General features: G+C 41.1%; 1 protein-coding gene across 8 annotated transcripts in view; it reads left to right on the top strand.

The window, feature by feature from the left end:
* MYO5A (myosin VA) overlaps positions 1 to 20,401 on the top strand; it is a 105,319-nt gene that overhangs the window by 15,867 nt on the left and 69,051 nt on the right. For all 8 annotated transcript variants that reach the window (XM_076347745.1, XM_076347747.1, XM_076347749.1 and 5 more), the window contains exons 2-4: positions 5,266 to 5,376; positions 6,840 to 7,011; positions 12,644 to 12,788. In XM_076347745.1, coding sequence (XP_076203860.1) covers positions 5,266 to 5,376; positions 6,840 to 7,011; positions 12,644 to 12,788 — 428 coding nt within the window. The remainder of the gene's footprint in view (positions 1 to 5,265; positions 5,377 to 6,839; positions 7,012 to 12,643; positions 12,789 to 20,401) is intronic.

Consider the following 20,401-nt stretch of genomic DNA (forward strand, 5'->3'; position numbering starts at 1 on the left):
CCGTGAACCAAGTATAAGGGAAAATATAAAGCTGAAAGGAAATTATTCTAATAGCATCAAATGATGTTTTCAGAGCAACCCCATGCAAGGAGATCACACAGCTCAGGAAATCCTTTTCTAATAAGTCAGCATTTTGCACAGATAAGTTCAACACTTTGCAGTGTGAACTCCTACAACTTTGTGCTCTGTTTTGTAGTTATGCCTCGCTAACATTGACACTTTTCTTTTTCCAGCCCAATAATGCAGCTGGCTCTCTCCAGGTGGCCATGTTCAGTTAGCGACAGGTTCACATTGAATGCTTTTGGTCAAATTTAGCTTTGACTTTCACCGTGTGTTGCTGTTCCATCGGCTCCTTCAGCTAGTGCTGCCAGAATTGACGGTATCTCTTTGATCCAGACATTAACAAGCTGCTTTATTCCTACGTAAAAATGAGGTCATCCTTGAAAGAGAGAGGGGCAGTGTCTCTCGTAAGGTTTTCATGGTTAACACCTGAAAGACTTTTTTGAGGCTGTCTGTAAGTAAATAAATAGATGATCTCTGCTGAAGTGAAAATCGTACAAGTTCACGTGTATGGGTAGATCTTGCTGGGAAACGAGGGACAGCTTTTTATGAGTTGAAATTTCCTTTTCTTTTTCTTTTTGGGATGTAGATCATTTCATGAACTCTTTCAGCTCTTATCAAAAGAGCTGTTAAGCTGGGAAGATAGCTGTATGTCCTTCTGCAGTATTTGTGATTGTGCAATGGAAGTGGAAAATTATTTGACTGCTGAAGCGACTGCTGAGCCGCTTGCATTGCTAATTCCGTTCTGTCAGCAATGTCAATTAGTACTTCAAGAGGTTGATATCTCAGAAGAGAGGCTTTGTGAGTCATATGGTCTCATTTGATAGATAATTATTATAGTCTGCTGATTTCTTCATGTGATCTAAGATGAAATCATGAGGTATGAGAGAATACTGCAATTTCCTATTATATTTTCTTATTATATAAAATTGTGATAATACAGCTAGCTTTCTGTCCTGCCAGTGAAAAATGAAAACTTCTCCCTGTATTTTTTTCTGCTGTGAACTCTTTTAGAGCCACTACATAGAGATCACTAAGCCATTGCCTTTCAGCAGCCCAGCTTGTCTTTCCTTGAACAGAGTATGGCGATTCCACACTTCCATGCGATTTTGGAGGTTTTTACCTCAGTCTGCCGAGGCTGGAAGAGAGTCTAGGCAAGAAACTGAGTTTCGAAATAGTCCTGTCAATACGCATTTAATTATTTGTTTTCCTCCTGGATTCAAGGGTATCTCACCTGCGTGCTTTGCGTTTTCATTCTGATTTTTTTTTAAACTCGTTTAGAGCAAGTGGTGGTCCTGTGAATGCTCGGCTGGAGGTGGCTGGCTGCTGTCTCCATCCCAGAGTGCCAGCGTGATGGTGTGGCTTTGACGCAGGGTGGGAGGGTGGGCTGCACGTCCTCCTCGTGCCTCTTCCCGCCCGAGGTCTCCGGTCGGGACAGGGGGAGGTCATCAGTGGTGAGGCAGAAACGTACCCGCAGGGAAGGGACAGCGTTGTTACCTGGATAGCACAGCTAAGTTGATTAGAGCCAAATCAGTACTGGAATGCAAAGTGCAAGTGACGCTATCGGTAAGCTTGGGTTATCGTGAAGGGTAACAGTATTTACCTAAAATGTCATTCACTGCCTTTCCTTAAGTAAATTGTGCTGTTATTTCCCCTGTGAGCAGTTTTATTCTGGTGGTTCAAAATTTACATTGAACTATTGCAAAGAGTAATATATTCATTGATCATAATCAGGCACAATTTCAGTAAAGTTAATTTGTTTCTTGCCATAATTTTTATTGTCATTTCAGTGCATTTTTAGGCTAGAATTTCCTTCCCTTTTTTAGAAGGCTGATTTGTAAATCAGTGCCTCTAGAATTTTATTGTATTTTAGTCTTACTTTAATGTAGTCATAAACTTGATTTCATGTACTAGTAAATAACGAGGGATGGATAGTAGACATACTAGAGTGAGGTGTTTCCCAAGACAAGGCCCTCGGTCCTGTTTCTGCCAGCGGTGGTGCTTTGTTTTCTGCTACAGGGTTGGATCCCACTAAAGGCTAGGCAGCGATGGGATTTTAACATCAACTGATTATATAAAAGATAGAATGAAAATCTGATTTTGCAAATCATTCTGCTAAATTAGTGAGATGAGGATGTTGTGAAATGATTCAGTGCTTATAATTAGGAACATCTCTCTCTTTCCTCCCACCCGTTCTTTTTACCAGGTGTTTTCTTTGGATTTAAGGCTGGGCAATGATGCTGGAGATGAAAAGCTACAGCTTAGCGCTCATAGGATGACTTTAATATCTGTAGGGTTATGTCATGTGGAAGGTTCAGCTGTCTGTAGTAACCCAGTTTCTATGGTGATCTGTTTTCTGCTTTCTCTTTCCCTTCTCTGGACAGTAGAAAATGTACAGTTTCAGCTGAATAAATTAAAGGTGCCTATTTCATGCTGGCATAGCTCACGTAGTTAGAAACTGCTATGCAGCATTTGCTGCCTGAAGTTAACAGTATTTGTTACTGCTGCCTTTTTTACATCAGGAAACTTTTCTTTGTGTAGCCTAGAGGAGACCAGCCTGCTAACCTGTTTTGCTAGACAGTATTTAAATGCTTTCCTCTTTCGTATTACATTTACTCTGCTTTCTCTTAATTCCTGTGATGAGAGGGAAGCAATATCCCTTCAGAAATAGTGAGGATGGGGAACTGCTGCTACAGCTGGGGGTCGGAACCTGGGCAAAGCACGGTACGCATTTGGTCTTCAGCTGTGTCTGACACCATAGCATCTTTGTGTTAAACTAAAAAACTTCCCCGCTTTCTGGCAGGGTTTTGATTTTTAGGTTTGTTTTTTTTTTAAATAGAGTTCTGTGAACAGGTGCATTGGGGTAAGTTTGGGTATATGTGTGTTTACGAAGGTTTACAGGGAATCCTTTGTTTAAAAACCAAGTGGAAAGGAAAGAAGACATTGCTCCTGACTGCACTACTTGACTCTGATACCGCACCTCTATTGTCACGTCCTGGTTAATTATTTTGGAATTATTCTGTAGTTTCTGTAGGTTTGTACTTGCATTGGCACATGCACTTGTTAGCACACACCTTCATTTTAACTCAAACGACGTTTCTTAGCCTGCGAGTTGTGGATACGGCAGGGCTGAAACCCAACAAATAATCCAAGCACCCAAACCGTGGCTCCCGCTGCTGGTTTCCTGGCAGCTCACTGCCTTTTTGTTGGCCTCCACTGCTGTTACGGGCCGTGCTCTGCCAACGGCAAGAGCCCGTGCTGAAGAATTGTTTTGGGGATCTTTCATTTTTCAAATAATTAATCAATATTCATATCTTTTTGGGGGGTGGGGAAGAGGGTATGTAAATAATAAAGTAATACTGCACTTTTGTACTGAAAACAATAGCAAATATGGATGAAACTAATAAAGCTCAAAGAAAAAAACCCCACAACCACGTATTTTCTACAAAGAACAAAGTTTCTTGTCTTTGTGTAAAGCAGATTCCTAGGGCTGGCATGAACATCCAGTGAAGATGAAGAAAGACCAGGTGTGGGAGCATAACATATTCTGTAGCGGGAACAATGAAAGTGAATTTAATTCTTTATTTCATTGTTTTTCTCCTTTCACTCGGTAGAGAGAATTGGTTTACATGGGTGGCGTAAGCTTTTCAGGAGTTTGGGAGCTTTCTAGATGAAGGCAGCGGCAGTGCTTTAAAGGCTGCAGTGTGTTAAGGGTAAAAGCCACCGATTTAGGCTGTTGTGAATTACTCGCGTGCACTGTTCTTGAGGAGCATCCTGGGTATGGGAAGCAAATTGCTTTGTGAAATAATTCCAGGCACTGAGCCTCCCTGGCAGCCTCCAGCCAGGCAGGGTGCGTGTGCCTCTCCTGGGCCAGGGCTGGGGCTCCTCGGCTCTCGCTCCCCAACCCGCCGCCTTTGCTGAACACGTTTTATCGGTTCCTGCCTTGCAACAAGAAGGCAGTGTGAAGTTTGGTCTTTCAAAAAATCCCTAGTAGAAACAAGAAGTTCGTCATTTTAAGTAGTGGGAAAACTGGGTTAATAAGGGGGGGGGGGGGAAGCTTCAGCATTCTTTGAGGCAGAAGATCTATGCAAAAATAAGTTGTGTAAGATTAGGTGATGAAGCTGTATGGCCCAATGCAGTTTTCTCTGACATCAAATGCCGTGCTTTGACAAATACATTGCAGTTATTTTGAAATAATTTAGTGGATGGAGAATGTTTTGCAACATGGCTGCACCTGTAAAGCCAAGAAGCTGTTTTGTTTGCAAAGGGGATGGGTCTGGGATGATCTCGGTGCTCTCTAGGTATTGCAAGATCATCTGTTCAGAAGCTTTAATATGTTAAAAATGTCGTAGCCTTTTCCTTGTGAAACTCAAGAGCTGTTTTCATATATACATATTTGCATGTACATGCAACTGTATAAGTAACTAGACGGTTTCCATACACCTTTAATTGATTCTTGAATATGAGATAACCATTATATCTTCACTCATTTAAAAATATGAATATTCTTTATATTCATATATGTTTTTGAAAACAAGTCATATGTTTGTTCTGGGTTACTTTTGTGAGTAAAGTTTGAGTGAAAATGGTCATTAACTGGAATGCTGGTTTGTTTTTTTTCCTGTGATTTGGAGGCCTTTTCAACCAAAGCTTTTCAGATTTTTTCTTTTGGCATTCTGGAGATAATCCATTTTAAACTTTCCCTATTTGCAACTACAAAGGAAAGAGCTTTTAATACTTGAGATCAGGTAGCTTTGACTGAATTAACATGGATGTGCCAAAGTGTTCTCTTAGGGAAAAAAAAGCTATATAATGTTATATTGCAAATGCATTTAGAATCTGCTCAGAAGAGTTTCTCCAAGTAATTTTTTTGATAGCCAAGTTTTTGATCTCTCTGAAAACACAATTTTTTTCTTTGTAGATTTTCCGCATTGAATGTGTACCTTGGAACATTATTTTGCATGGAAAACGCCCTTTTCTTTCCATGTAGGCAATAAAATTAAGCTTGTGTAGCCTTTTATCAATAGATGGAACAACTTACTCACCTCAGATGTACTAATTAACTTGTCTCTTGCCTAAGGGTTTGGCTGTTAAACATGTTTTTTACAAAAGAAAAAAAAAAGGTTTTGATGTCAGGTATATTGATGATTTAACCATATTGCAACAAAAAGTCACTGATCTTTTGCGGTTGTTTTTGTATTGCAGTATGCCAGGGTTTGGATCCCTGATCCAGAGGAGGTCTGGAAGTCAGCAGAACTTCTCAAAGATTATAAACCTGGAGATAAGGTCCTCCAACTTCGACTTGAAGAGGGCAAGGTAGGTCTACGTATTGTTCATAAGCTGATTGTTCTTGCTCTTGACCGGAGACTGATGTATCTAACACAGGAAGCTGTACTGTCAAAATATATCCGTATTTATGTATGTGCAATTATTCTTGTCCACCGGCTTCGAGTAGTATTTTTTTGTGTGACAAATTATACTGTTTATTTACAAAAATCTATTTTGCCTGATTTTAAAAAATAAAACACGTGCTGCTTTTATCCAACTGCCTGTTACATTTGGTTGCATCATCTTTTTCTACTTATGCCATTAAAGCTATAACCCTGGTTTGATATTCCAGTGAGAACAGTGTTGCTAGGAGAGCAGTGTTGCAGAGAAAGAATTGTGACTTTTAAGTTGAGCATAACCGTCAGAAGATTAATAAAGATAAAAAGGGGCGAGGATTAAGAGCATTACGAAGATGATGCTGTATACAGTGTAGAGAAAAGATGACATGTCTCTGAAAAGCTCACATCCTTCAAGTGAAGGCCTGTTCATTTTTTTCACGCCATTTAAATGGTTATTTAATTTTAATATATAATGATGGTGATCCCTCAGATCTTCTCATGGAAGATAAAGATCTACTGCAGTTGGCCAAATATTTTTTTTTAATTTCTTCTTACCAGTGGCCAGCTTAGATCCTACTTTCTCGTACAGACCTACATAGCCATGAAGTAAAAAGAACAGATTACATATACAGAATAGCTTCTAAATAAAATATTTCACTTGAATGCATTTCAGTCTTTGACTCACTCACATTTCTTATATGGCAAGCTGAGTACAACCTTTTTAATGTGACAAGATTAATCCCCCCCATATTCCGGGCTGTGTGGTGATGCTGCACACTTGAGTATTGCATGTAGCAGAGTGGGGGTGTTTGCCAATTAAGTCACATTGTGTGGGGACAAGAAGATAGCAGGTAAATAAAGTAATTTTAGATCTGGAGACAGATGCAATTAAAACATCTACATTAGAGATTAATTTATATTTGCAAAAATTCTAAGTAGCATTTTTTTTCAGTTCATGTGTTCTTCACGGCGTTCTGCCAACGTTCTTGTGTCATGTTACTGTGTATGAAGTTGGCTATAGGCTGATGGGAATCTGCTTCCTCTGTCTGTCAGCTCGAGGAAAATAATACGAAAAACTAGTTAGATTTATGATATAACATTTTGTTTTATTTAATAAAAAGATTTGGCAGCAAAAGAAAGGGGTTTGCTTAAGTAGTAGTTTAAAAAGATGGCGTCTCTTTATGGTTGCCAGTTGCATATAGAAAACCCTTTTGGGAAATTTTAAATGATGTTTTTGGAGAAGGAACTGCTCCCTCAAATCACCAGATAATTTAAATCTTGCATTGTGTTTTTGTAACTTGGGTATGTTTTGCTGGGAAGAATGGTTGGAGGGACTGAATGAGGAAACCTAAGCACCAGCTCTTTCAGCATGCGTTTCCGTTTGATTTTCAGGACCTAGAGTATTGCCTAGACCCGAAGACCAAGGAACTCCCGCCCTTGCGAAACCCTGACATACTTGTTGGTGAAAATGACCTCACAGCGCTCAGTTATCTCCATGAACCTGCTGTTTTACACAACCTCAAAGTTCGATTTATAGACTCCAAACTAATCTATACCTATTGTGGCAAGTACAGTCTTTTCATACCATAATCTTTACAGAGAATGCTGTAGTCAGGAAAAGGAAAGTTGATTATTGATATGCGTGCTTTTAACTTAAAATAATTTAATGATAGGACGTGTTGGGCTGTTCTTATGAAAGTCCCTGTGTTTGTAGTCATTAAGCGCATCAAATAGACTTGACAGTATTAAGGTTCAGAGAAAATTGACTTTGCTTTGTATCCCTCTAGCTTCCCAGCGGACTCTGTTTATAAAATGTGTATTCGGCAATTTTAGCTTGCCGGTGAGATTGCTGGCTGGTTGGTGTTCCCCTTAGGCTTGCTGAGATAGGCGTGGGCTGGAGGAGAGCTTCGCACGGCGCAGATGCAGGAGGCTACCCGTGCTGTTTGGTGGATTTGTTGCCTACCTCTGCCTTGAGCTCCTCTTTCTCTGTACGGAAAATACCAGTTTATTTTCTTTTTCATGTTTTCCAATCAGTGCCACTACAGGACTGAATTTGTAACAGTGCGTGAGCCAATGCATGTCCGTTCACGATTATGAGCAATCTTGGTTTTAAAAATACCATTGAACTCACAGTAGAGGTTACCCGAAGTTGTAATTGCCTGTGATATATTCAGATGGCCAGAATGGGGGAAGTTACTTTAATGATCACTTCATCATAGGTTTAAAATTGCAGCCGAGTGGTCTATTTTAAAGAAACATTGTGAGATAGTTTAGGCTTAAAATTTATATTTCATGCTTCTGGGCTTTTTTCTGTATGTGCATGTGTTTCTTTTAAATCTCAGTGTTTAGTCAAAATATATTGCTAACTTTTAATATAACCTTTCAATATAAAAAAACGTTATTTTTTCAAATATTCAAATATGTACTTTGGATATTGTGTTAGTGCATAAGAAACAGTTTAAGTCATTGGTGGATTTTTTACATTTTAAGCTGAGTAAAACAAAACATGATATGATGATATGTGATTGCTAGAAACCAGATATTGAAAATTTCCTTCTCATAATTGTCTGATTAAGGCAAAAACTCATTCTTCCAGTAGGTGTAGTCAAATTATCATTTGCATATTCATTGTAGCTCAGTTTATGCCAGCAGAAAACATGCCCCATGATTTCTTTTTAAATATGCAATTTGACTTTGTCTTTAATCAGACTTCTGTAGGGCAGTCCCAGTTCTGGGTATCACATGCCAGGGTATATCGAGCCTTCTTGATGTTATCATATATTAGACTTGCTGTTTATAATTCCATTGTACTTTGCGCTACTTCGCAAACTGTAGAGTAGGGAAGTCATGTTGCAAGGTGGCCCTTGACAGATATCACCTAACCATGACTGCAGGTGTCTGAAGCAGGAATTTGTGTTTTGCAGCTGAAGGCCTTGTCCTGTCCTGGTCTGCATATGGAGTACGCCAAGGGTCAGATTTTCCCTCTTCTGGTCACTGTTACAGCTCCACCCGTGGTGATGGGTATGGAGAGCTAAGGCAACCAGCACGTTAAACATGTTGTGGTGGGCAGACTGCTGGCATTAATGTCCTGCCACATTGTGCTCACTCTGGCTATTCCTAATCTGCGGATGCTCGGCAGAGTGCATCTGCTCCCAGTCCTGCTCTCAGCAGTGTCCAGACTACGGGGGACTGAATCAGACATTGCCTCCCTCTGCTTGCAGCCAGCCTTCATTCCCGTAGGAGTGGGAGATGATTCATACCCACGTCTCATCCCATCATGCAGCCAGAGCATGACTAAAGGCACAGAATAATTTAGGTTGGAAGGCACCTCTCGAAGTTTTCAGTGGAGCTCCCTACTTAAAACAGGTCTGACTAGATCAGGTTGCTCAAGGCTTGGGCCAGTCAAAGTACCTGAGTGTTTGAGTATCTCCAGTGATGGAGATACCGCAGCCTCTCTGGGCAACCCCTGCTGAGGGTGCACGTTCCGGTCCCGGCACTCGGAAACCACCTCAGTTCCCCCAGTTTAGACATCACCTGTGTTTCTGTTCCTAGTGCCCCCACGGCAAAGCTCTTGATGGGGGAACGTTTTGTGAAAAGGCTTTTCTGCAACTGGAGTCTCACGGCCTGAGCTTGTAAGGGGTTTTCAGCCTGAGTTTCGTGGTCCCATGCGTAGTGATACCACCATCCCCCTCCCATAAGACAGCCTGCCCGGTTTGTGTTTTGGCTGCTTGCAAACATGCTCTGTGCTTAGCATCATTTAAGAGCCTTTTACAAGGAATGTGCTGTACGCTAGTTTTGTTTTGCTGTGTTTGGGAAAATGTGTTGTTTTCATGTTTTCCCTGGTGCAGATTTAGTTGTGGGTTTGGCTGGTTTATGGTTTCTCATAGGGCTGGAAGGCTTTTAGCTCTTCATGGAACGGGTCTGCCAAAGGGCCTGGGATGGCGGAGCTTGGTCGGCTGTTTTGCTTCCAAACAAGTCTCAAGTGATGATTCTGGGTACTGCGCGTGGGTTTATTAGAAACGTGTGGGTCCCGTAGCGTGGGGGTCCCCGGTGGTCACAGTGCGGGTGAAGGAGGTTTAACGCTCGCTGGTGACCTGAGGAATACAGTATGCTGTGGATTTATTAGCTTGGGATGTAGGTGTATGTATGTTATAAGCTAAGGAAAATAAAGTTGGCGTGTTGGCCTTTAAAAACCTGATCCTTTGGCCACGGATGTTCACCTTTCAAACCGCTCTATCAGTTCCCGTCGATTCACATATTAGCCAGGTTAGTTTAAACACCCCGTGAAGGTGGTTTGAGCTAACCCAGCTGATTTAGCCCGAAGTAGATTAAAACCACTTTAATCCACCAAGAGAATTATGGTAACATTGTTCTCAACCATCAGAACTAGAACTGGGACGGATGGATGTCCACTGCACTAGAATTTAATTCAACCATGCTGTCCTTAGTGTGATATGTCAAATGGGCATTAAATTCTTTAAAATTTCACTTTGAAGTAATCCAAACTTTTAAACAGCAAGCCTCCCGATTTCTTAATTTCAAGTCAGCCTTTCACCAGCAATTCAGAGGTGATTTAGAACTTTGCTTTACTATTGGGAATATGAAATGAAGAATTAATGAAGGAAGTTGAAAAGTTACAAAGGAAAATTTGAATGCTTACATGGAAAAACTGCTGTGGCTGTGATGAAGACTCAGTGAATGCTGCTGGTTAGTTCAGATGTATAAAGTACTGCCTGCTATGCAGGAGAGCAAACTTTAATTTAAATTAATAAATTATTTATATTAATGTCCAGTTTGTCCACAGATGGGTGAATACATTCAAGATAAAAGAATTAGCTAAGAATGGCAAAAAGAGTAGCCAGAGTTTAATTTAGCGTAATTGTAGGAACAAAAGCACACCTAAATCTGATTTGGGAAGGCCTGTGATATTTCTTAAAACTGCAGTATGATTTAGTGGAGATAAAGAGAAGTTATATATAAATTAATCTGGATTATAGTCCTGTGAGACAGGCTGATTTAAAAGTTCCATAGAAAGCATATAATTCCTAACTCAGTTGTTTTGGATATTTCCAGATGGCAGTTGCTTGTTGATTTTACGGATCACTACTGAAGTTAAATGATTTAGTATGCTGGAGACTTGTCATGGGGCTGCTTGTTTTGAATTGAAGGGTGTATTTTTGCCAGTGTAGCCAGAAGCGGAGGGAATTGTCTGAAGCCTCATACAGCTTTTTTTTAATGTCTCTTTGATTAGACTTGTAAGCCTGGGAGGCTCGACTCGGCGGCGCGGCCTTACTTAACTTTTTACTACTTTTTCACATTACAAAGGGCAGATGTTAAAAACCAACACCGAAAATATTCCTCGAGTCTGCTAGTACCGAGGTCCCTTCCCCTCCCTAACCCCCCTCTTATTTTTTGGCTCATCACTAAAGCGTTAGAACTTGGCATAAATTTTTATAGAGACTTTTCACTTGAGCTCCTGAGTCATTTCAGTGAAGTCATGGCCGATGGAAAAACACTGTCTCTACTTACATGGGCATGTCTAGCCATAAAACTTGCCATATATTCGAGGAAATCGAGGTCTCTCAGATCTCTTCGTGGAAGATATTCTGTTGTTTAATGTTTTTGCTATGGTTTGTGCTTGATCTATAAACGCAGGACAGGATTTAAAAATGGGATGATGCTCCCAGCAGCAGTGCCAGACTATAGACGCTTTCACTTCTCTTCTCCCAGCTTTTCCATGGAAAATTTCTTAGACAGACATCACAACGCTGTAATCTGCGCGGAGCCGAGGGCTGGGATCTGCATTGAGGAAGTGTGTGTGCGTGGGTGTGAATTTCTGAGTAAATTTAGAAGCGAATTGAGTGCTATGGAGATGCTTCTGGCGCAGGTTCTTCAGGGATGGTTTGTCCAAGGACCGTATGTAGCATGCTTCCTATAGTCGCTATGCAGCCATCTGCACCTGCGTTGTCGCTTTTAGGCACCAAAATATATATGTAGGAAGAAATGCTATATTTAAAATGGCCACGGTTAAAATTAGAGTTTCTTCCCCCCCCCCCCCTTACCACATTGTCAAGGTGAGGAGGAATTGCCATGTCAAGAGAACACAGTTTGCCTGACATGGCTGGGTCTCATGTGGCAGTTGACCAGTGTTTTCACCCCTGCATGGAGCAAATAAATGTTCCCTACCCATTGTAAATGCTGCAGGAGAGAAAGGTATAAGTAATCTTCGTCAAATCATCCCTGTGGGCAGAGCAATCCTCGTTTCTCATGAAAAAGAAAATCATACCAAAAGCATTTGAGATCTCACTTTGTGGCTAGGAAGGTTCTATGGAGTAAGACTAAGGTTTCTCGTGCGGGGAGAGTAAAAGGATGGCGTGAGTTTAGAAAATGCTGTAGTAATGAGTGGTATTAAAAAAGGCAGATACGTGTTTAATTGGGATGGAAAAACTAGAAAATGGAAAGTGTAAGTAGTTATACACACAGATGTACAAGATGAGGGTTTTATGGTGCCTTCTAGAGTTGTAATTACTTAATTTCCTGACATGACTGTGTACTGCTGTGTATCAGCCCTATGAAATATGTCTACATGTATTTATTTTTGACCCCTTTGAGCAGGAGGTTGTCCTGCCTGACTGGTAGAGATGCCCTGGAATCCAGATTACACCATGACTCGACTTCATTGCTTGTTACAAAAACTGAAGATGTTACTCCTGGGCACAGCATAATGGCTGAAGGGTTAACACACTTCACATATCCAAACTGACAGTCAGCGAGGCCACGTAGTAGTTACAATTCACAAATCACATTATCATTTGTAATTCACAGTAAAACCCAGGCAAGTACAATGCACGTTCATTGGTTTAAGGCACTGAGCAGGCTGTATTTCAAGTCAGCACACTCTGAACCTGGTTGTTTCGTGCATGCTAGCTTAGGAAAGGCAGATAGAGAGAAAAAGTAAAAAGTTGTCCCTGATGTGTCTCCTAAAGCAGGGTAGAAGTAAACTCTTCTGACACTTTTTGTATGCAAAAATGTGGTCAGAATAAACATCTGTTGAAGTCAGTCGTATCAGATCCTTATTCTTCTCTAGTTAGTCTTTTTAGAAACTTTAGAACAATAGTTGGTGTTAAAGCCATTTTTTGGTTTGTTTTATTTTGAAACAAGTATTAAAAATTCCTTTTGTTTCATTTCCTTTGTAGGTATCGTCTTAGTGGCCATAAATCCTTATGAACAGCTGCCTATCTATGGCGAAGATATCATCAATGCGTACAGTGGCCAAAATATGGGGGACATGGATCCACATATCTTTGCAGTGGCTGAAGAAGCGTATAAGCAGATGGCCAGGTTTGTAGACCACGGGTCTTGAATTCATTGTTTTTCTAAAAGGAATAAGACTTAAAATTTCTGCCTGATGGCCTTCTCTTTCATTTATAGCTCATGAAATATTTTGCAAGATCTGTCTTTTATCCAGTGTTTTAGTAGATTTCACAAGAGGATAAGTTGCCTAAATTTGCGAACGGTAAAGCATTACGAATGCCGTGGAGATCATGGCCACTGACAGGTTAACAGGAACAACCACAGATCTCGTCAGTATTTAGGTCTAAAATTAGCCCAGTGCTTTATAAGTTTATGTTGTTTTAATTTGATTAGCAAAATGTGGAGATACTTTTTAATGAGTAAGAGAAAAGTGCCAGATTCTTAGCTGTTTCATATTTATATATGATACTGGCAACAGAAAAAAAAAAAAAATCACTCGGTTTATGGGTGCTATTATAGGCTCCTTATTCATGTCGGTAAAGTCCCAGCTATGTAACCTGCCGGTGGCTGTTGTTGACTAGAATTAAGAGGGAGCAGAGGGATGATTGCACAGAGTGCCTGAAAACGGTGTCTCTAAGGACACTGTAACAGCCGCGCAGGACATCCTCGTTTCTTTAAATGTTGCATTAAAATGAACTTGTCGCCCAAGGATAGTGGTTGTTAGAAACTTCTTCCTCTTCACCCCAAGAGCCTGCCAATTTGAGGAGCTTTTGAAATATTTCGTTTCTAGGATAAAGATCTTTTGGGCTACTGTGTGGTCTTTGGTTAACAAGATGGTCCTGGTATCCTCACTGGTTAGCTGCAAGCTAGTGATACAGTTTTTCTTGTTGACAGTACAGCCCATGGTCGAATTAATCAAGTAAAACAGTGGCAGATCTCTGGATTAATTGAGATGGCCCTCAAGCTGTACTGTAGGAGGGGGAGGCAAGGGGAGAATGGGTTGAAATGATAAAATGTTCAACTTTGAAATTAGCTATCTGCTCATTTAAGAATCCATATGAGAGCTAGAATGAATAAAATGCTCCGTATGCTGTCAAGTTAGTCAGCTGCGTACGTGAATATGGTGATTCGCGATACCCACGTAATAGATAATTTCAAAAGAAAACAGTACGGTACAGTGCAACATTTCATGACTCAGGGTAATTTCGAAATAGCCAATGTTTCAAAAATACCCTACGTCTGCACTGTTGAATGGCAGAGGTATTCGCCTTACTTCCTTTCTGCTAAGAAAATAGACATATAATCTGGTGTGGGAATATAAAGGCAAAACTGTGTGTTACGACAGTCACATCTGCATTGTGGCTCTTTCAGTCTAGATCACTGTTGTTTTACAGATCTAGATCACTGTTGTTTTAAACAGACTTGCTACTCAAGTCCCTCTAAAAGCTCTACAAAATAAGAATTTATTAGCCTTATTTTACGTCTGAGGTACAGTACAGTGACCTGCAATTCTATGTCAGTGATGGATGTAATCCAAATTCCCAGAATTTTTGTTCTTAATGTTAACAAGTGGAAGTAAGAGGTTGGAGGGGGATCTCTCTCCACCAGCTGCCTCTAACCACTGTCTGGAGCGGGCTTACCTCTTACCTGAGTTGAAATTTCACATTGCCAGCTCGCCTGTATTCTGTGTGCTTGTTAGCTGAAGCCTGTGCAGTGGAGATTTCTGTCTGCCACCATCTGCATTCTCTGCCGTCAGAGGAAGACTCAGAGGGCTGAGATTTTGGCTAGAGTTTCTGCTGTGGTTTTTGCTTTTTGTGTTAACTGCCTGCTCTTCAGCTCTCGCTGTGCCCTCCAGCAATTCTGCTGTCCTGAATAACAACAAATAAGATGCGGTAGAAGTTCCTTTTTGAAACAAATTATGAGAAATTATATAAGCATGGAAATGATCTTAAGTAATCCTTTTGCATTAATGGATTAATTCCTTTGTGCATCTACAACGTTATAAACAATTTGTTATTCTTTTATGAATAACTGACAGTACTTTCATAGGTGCAAAATGAAATCTTGAGCACACAATGAAAATGAAAAAAATTCCTGTACGCCGAAGTAACAATTTCATTGTTTATTTAGTTTCCCAATGTTTATTTCCTTTTCTTTTTCTTTCTTTTTTTTCTGCTTGTTTGTCTTTAAGAACTTCTTCTGTCATTTGGACATTCTGCGTTTGCTCATTGAATTTCGTTTTCTAATGCTGTTTCCAATTCTTTAATCAGTTGTCCTGCCCTTTAACTTCAGTGGTACTTTCTACACTCTGAACAAATCACCATTTACTCCTGAATTACGAAGTTAAAGAAAAAAATACGCAGCTTTACATTTCTGCAGCTGGTTATTTAAAAATGAAAATCAGATTGTCTGTGACTATTTCATTAACGCTTTAATAATTGCATTGACTATTCGTATTGTAGCTACACATATGGCATTAATCTGCATTTATGCATGTAATTGGTGAGATTTATTTTTCTGTTGTTTCTAATCTTTCCTAACTCCATGTTTAAATGATCACTGGAATAATTGGTCACGATGCTCCTATCCGTCAGGCTTCAGTGAGCTTTTCTAAATATTTACTCCTTAAGTCTTCTTGTTAATTTATAATTTAATGATTTATAATTTGTTCTTGCCAGCTTCATTACTCCATCTGCTGTGGCTGAGAAACTCTTTCCATGTGCATGGTTGTAACTAAATGATCTCTGTGGTCGTCTTCAGCCATAGAAAATGCCCCAGGACAGCAATCAGGAAAGCTAGTGATTGTACACTAAATATTTACTTTGTGTCTTCAGAAAAAGTACGGTGCAAAAATGTTGACTGCTGGAATGACAGGGATGGAGCTCACATCTGGCTTGTGCGCGAAAAGTGATATTCAACAACTGCCTGGGGGTAATTGCAGTATGAAGGAGCACATAGAGATTCCTTCGCATGTGAAATTTTCTGCATAGAGAGCGCCGAATGGTGTGGTATGCGTGGGCTGTGGAGGGGTGTGCCGTTTGGGCATCCGTTATTTCCTCTTTCAACAGCAGTTCTGTCACCAGTTTCCAGTGGAGGGTTACTGAAAAGGAATATGGCTCGTCTTTACCCATAGCTGGCAATCAAATAAGTGATTACTGTTTGCTCAGTTGCTTCTTGTCTTTTTCAGCACAGGGAAACATGCACAGCTCTTTTAAGACTAATCTCATTTTGGATTATTATTTCTTTTCTTTTTTTTTTCTCCCCCCCCCCGCCCCACTCTCCCCTTCTCTTCCCTCCTTCTCATCTGTGTCTCTCTGCCTTTTTCCTTTTCTCTCTCCATCTCCTACAGCTCCTCTGCACAGACTGACAGCTTCATTTCCAACACCTTTCCTCTGCTGTGCCCAAAATAAGCAGTGAACTAGTTTTACAGCTGCATTTAAATTATGTTAGACTTAGGGTTACGTACGCCTCATACTTACCAATAACTTTACCGGGCTGGGTCGTATGCTCCTCCAGACCGCAGGTGTAAGGGCTCCAGAGCAGATCTCTTCCTCCGTCCCAGCAGGAGGAGGTGCACCCGCGAGCGTGTCCCAGCGGGAGGGAGCAGGATCGGTGGGATGGGGACCTGTCCGAGGGGTTCCCCCCTGCCACAGGGCTTTTGGGCAGAGCAGTTTGGGGGCTGCTGTGGGTCTGTAGGAGGAGCTGTAAGAAGCTGTGCTTTTGGAAAGGGCTGGGACCTGCACTCGGAGGTCCCTCTCTTCTCACAGATAGGCAATGTGTTCATGGATAGCTTGCTTCATTTGAGCAAACGTATACAGGTTTGGGACAACGTTTAAGGCAGACGAGTGGTTTAAAAGGAAGTAAATTATTATTGAAGAACTTATTTTTGTCTCAGAAATATAAACCACAATGTCATCATGTGGGTGTTTTCATGTGTTGAACCCTGTGAACTACAATGCGTACCACTTCTGTAAGTCAGCGTTTCCAAATTATTAACAAAAAAGAAGTTCAGTCTTCACAGTTACCCTCTGTGGTAACTATGAAAATTGAAGCAAAGCATCAGTTGGCAAGTATTTGATTTTTTTTGGTTTTAAAGCATTACAACTTCAGTAGGAATCATAACCATCAGCAGGTGCAGCTCATTTTCTTTGTAATATTCAGTAGAAGCATCTGGTTTTAGCTGTATGGTTTGCAATAAGAGGACATGTTGATGATTATACTCTTGAAACTGTTAAGAATTGCATTAACGTATGAGACTTACGATTATCAGTTTCCTAATACTATTAGGGAAAGAGGTTCTAAATCACTCTCAGACGGGATCCCTGTGCCTGCCTAGTAAGGGTATATTGCAGTAATTAAGATAATGTGGGGTTTTTTATCAGCACTTTGTTGGTCTGGTTTGTTCCATTCTACTTTTGGTTGTTGATGGGTACAGCAGAGTTCAGTGCTTTTCAAGTTAACAAATTAACTTGGAGATTTCCTTCTGATTAATTAGTAAAGCTGTCTAGCAAAGCACAAGTTGAAAGTGACATCTGCAAATAGAATTACATACTGATGAGATCCCTATAAAACTCAATGAATACCAGGACGGAAAGCAACAGTGTTTAAAGCGTCATTCTCCAAAGTTTTGCTTTTTCTGTTTGGACAAAGTATAATGATTTATTCAATGTTAGTGTGTATCTTTTTCATTAAATTACCTTTAATAAGCAGGCTGCCTCTCTGTTTTGTCAGATTTTAGGCATGTATCTGATGGCTCTCAGCTACAGTAAGATTTTTTTTCTATCACTTTTTGTTCAAAAGGAGCTTGGTGAGCTGTTGAGTAGGTGTTTTGAAAGCACCTTTACTGACAGTCTCCAGTTATCCCAGGCATCCCAAGATGATGTCCTCTTATAAAAATGCACGTTTGATCAGCTGCTGCTTTGCTTCCGAGTGTCTGATAAATGGATGCTCTGTTCTTCCCTGGCAGAAGTTGGGAGGGGGATGATTGACAGCCCATCGCGGATCTGCATCCAGTTATGAAATGAGAGCCTGCTGTGGTGGGCACTGTACGAACATACAAGGGCCTTCTTTGACTCATGGCTTTGACATACGACTTTTTAAATGAAATACTTACCTTGAAAGGAGATGGTACTTTTGGGGCTCTGTTGTTAAAATTAGAATGAAAAGGGAAATTGTCCTTTCTGATGAGAACAGATGATTTTGGAATAATCTCTTACACTTTGGGTCTGACATTTTATGATGTTACGGGTACAAGACAGCAGATGGGGTCAACTTGACGTAACATCAGGGGCCTACTTGTCTGGGCAGTGATTATTTTTAGGCAACAAAAGGGTTAAGTATGGTCGTAGCTGGAAGCTAGAGTTCATGTGAGGTGTCCTGCTGGTAGCTAAGCAATGAGCTTTCCTAAACTATTGCAGGAGTGACCTCTGACTAATCCCTAGATAAATCGGTTGCATAGTGCTGGCTCATCTTTGCGCTCCTCTGGAGTGCAATCTGTCATGATTTTGCAGCGTGTTCTGACCTCGGTTTTCTTCATTTCTGTGTGTTGAGAGATGTTACCTTCAATTCATTATCTTTTCACCTTTTGCCATTTTTACAGTCAAGAGCTGTGTTTCCTGGATACGGTTAAAATGGCAAGTGGTGCGATTTGTTAATTTAAAAAGACAAAAGTGCATCCGCTGGTTTTGAGAGTATTGCAGAATGTTTTTACCAAGCTGTTGTTGAAGAGGACCAAAAGATGCTTAAGAACTTGAGGTGTTTCAGGGTGGCTGAGTTTGCAGCTGGAACAGACTCAAGAGAATTCAGGTTATGTATAACAGTAATATTTCACCTTCGTTTGGCACTTTCCATGAGCGGATCTCAAAGTCCTCTACAGAAGAGATCAGTATCGTTATTTCCATTTTATAAGTAAGTTGCAACAGACATGGGGAGTGGGAGAGCAACTTTGGTGGGTTCACCAAGGTGGCAAAAGCAGGGCATAAAGCCCCTGAATCGAAAATCCCGATCCAGCGTCTGATGACTTGATCACACCAGCTTGACAATAAAATATGTGAGAATAGAGTATGTAATTGATAGTGCAGCAGTTAAGTGGGTTTCCTGGTAACATTCTCCCAAAGCTAATTTGTTTTCAATATACAAAAATTAGCACGCTATATTTTGCATGCCTTCATTCCCTGCAGCGTTAAGGGGTCTCTGTGCCAGGTAACATATATTGCATAATAACGTTTGCTTTCACAGAAGGCTTCATGTTTTCCAAGCACTTTACAAGCATTCACCAAAGGCTCTCTCCTCTAATACTGGTATATCAATGTCTGCTTGTATAGAAGACAAGTAAGGCAGAGATGGTGTGCTGTGGCCATGCCTGGATCAGCCCGTAGTTGGTCCCAGGTGCTGAGCTTCCAGCCCCCGGTCCTGTGCTCAGAACATCCTCTTTTCTTCAGCGGCTAAAGAAGATGTCAGTGAGAAATACTGTTAGGTTTAAAAAAACAGTTAAACTGGAAATATATTTAGAAATGTGGTTAAAGAACATGGTTTGTTGGGCTAATGTTTCATGCCTATTAAAAATGAATGATTTTACAAAGAATTAATTTACTGCTTAGTCGGGGGCAATTATTGTGACTCAAGGTGTAGCTGAACGTGTCTCTGAATTGCTAATGCGTGGCGTCTGTGAAGACTGGGATATGTCAGGTCAGAGCACGTTGGGTCCAGATAGTCAAAGCGATGGGTACAGGCTGTGCAGGTGGAACAGACCAAGAAATGGGGCTGCTGTTCGCGCAAGAAGTGATGCTTGCTCCTGGGGCATAGCACTAAGGAACTCACTTCCCCCCCCCCCCCATCATATCGCCGCAGAATGGTTCAAAGCACTTTAGTCTCTAATAATAATCCTTAGCGCTTACATAGCACTTTGCACATTCTGGGCGTTTTACAAAAGTTACCTTGTTAATCCACACAACAGCCCTTTGAGGGCGGAAAAAATAATTATCTGTGTCAGGCCGCACCTTTTGGGATGTGCCAATACAAGTGAATTTGGAGGCTTTGGCACTGGGAACGCCGGGATGACGTGGCTCTGTGGGGAAGGAGGGGCTGTGCCCGCTGTGCAAAGGAGCACTGCAAAGAGGAAACATAAAAAATGAGGGAAAAGGGTTTCCTGCGGTACAGGTGAAGGTAGGGCGCTGGGGTGGCATTTATCAGTGCTGCCTGGTTGCAGGGGAGACTTCTCCAGAGGAAGGTGACCTCCCAGGGAGGGGGGCTCAGCAGCTACGTAAAGAGAACGGAAAGATGTGCTTCTGTTATGTGGGCTATAGGAAGCAGTGGGAAAGTAAAAGGACAAAGCGGGGGTGCTTTCCCATGTTAAGGAGGCCAAGAGTGAAATCTGGAAAGAGGGGATAGCAGAACTTATTTAGGGCTGCAAAGAACTTTGTGATTAAAATAGTTTGTTCAGAAGGTTGACGAAGGGCAAGATGCTGCCTCCTGCCCTCGATGAGAGAGGTCACGGGAAGGCTGCCCGGACCTGGCTGCTGCTGTTCTCGATCGGTCCGAGAGCATTAGAAAACTGCTGAATGAATTCTTATTTATTTATTTATTGAACAGTTAAATTGCTTCTACTTGAAAAGCAAATCGTGGGTTTGTAGAGTTGCCAATTTTTATAATGGCTCCTAACAGACGCTGCACACCCTGGGCTGAATTTCAAAGGCCTTTGC

Source organism: Aptenodytes patagonicus, chromosome 10 (genome assembly GCF_965638725.1).
Source record: "Aptenodytes patagonicus chromosome 10, bAptPat1.pri.cur, whole genome shotgun sequence".
Taxonomy (NCBI): Eukaryota; Metazoa; Chordata; class Aves; order Sphenisciformes; family Spheniscidae; genus Aptenodytes; species Aptenodytes patagonicus.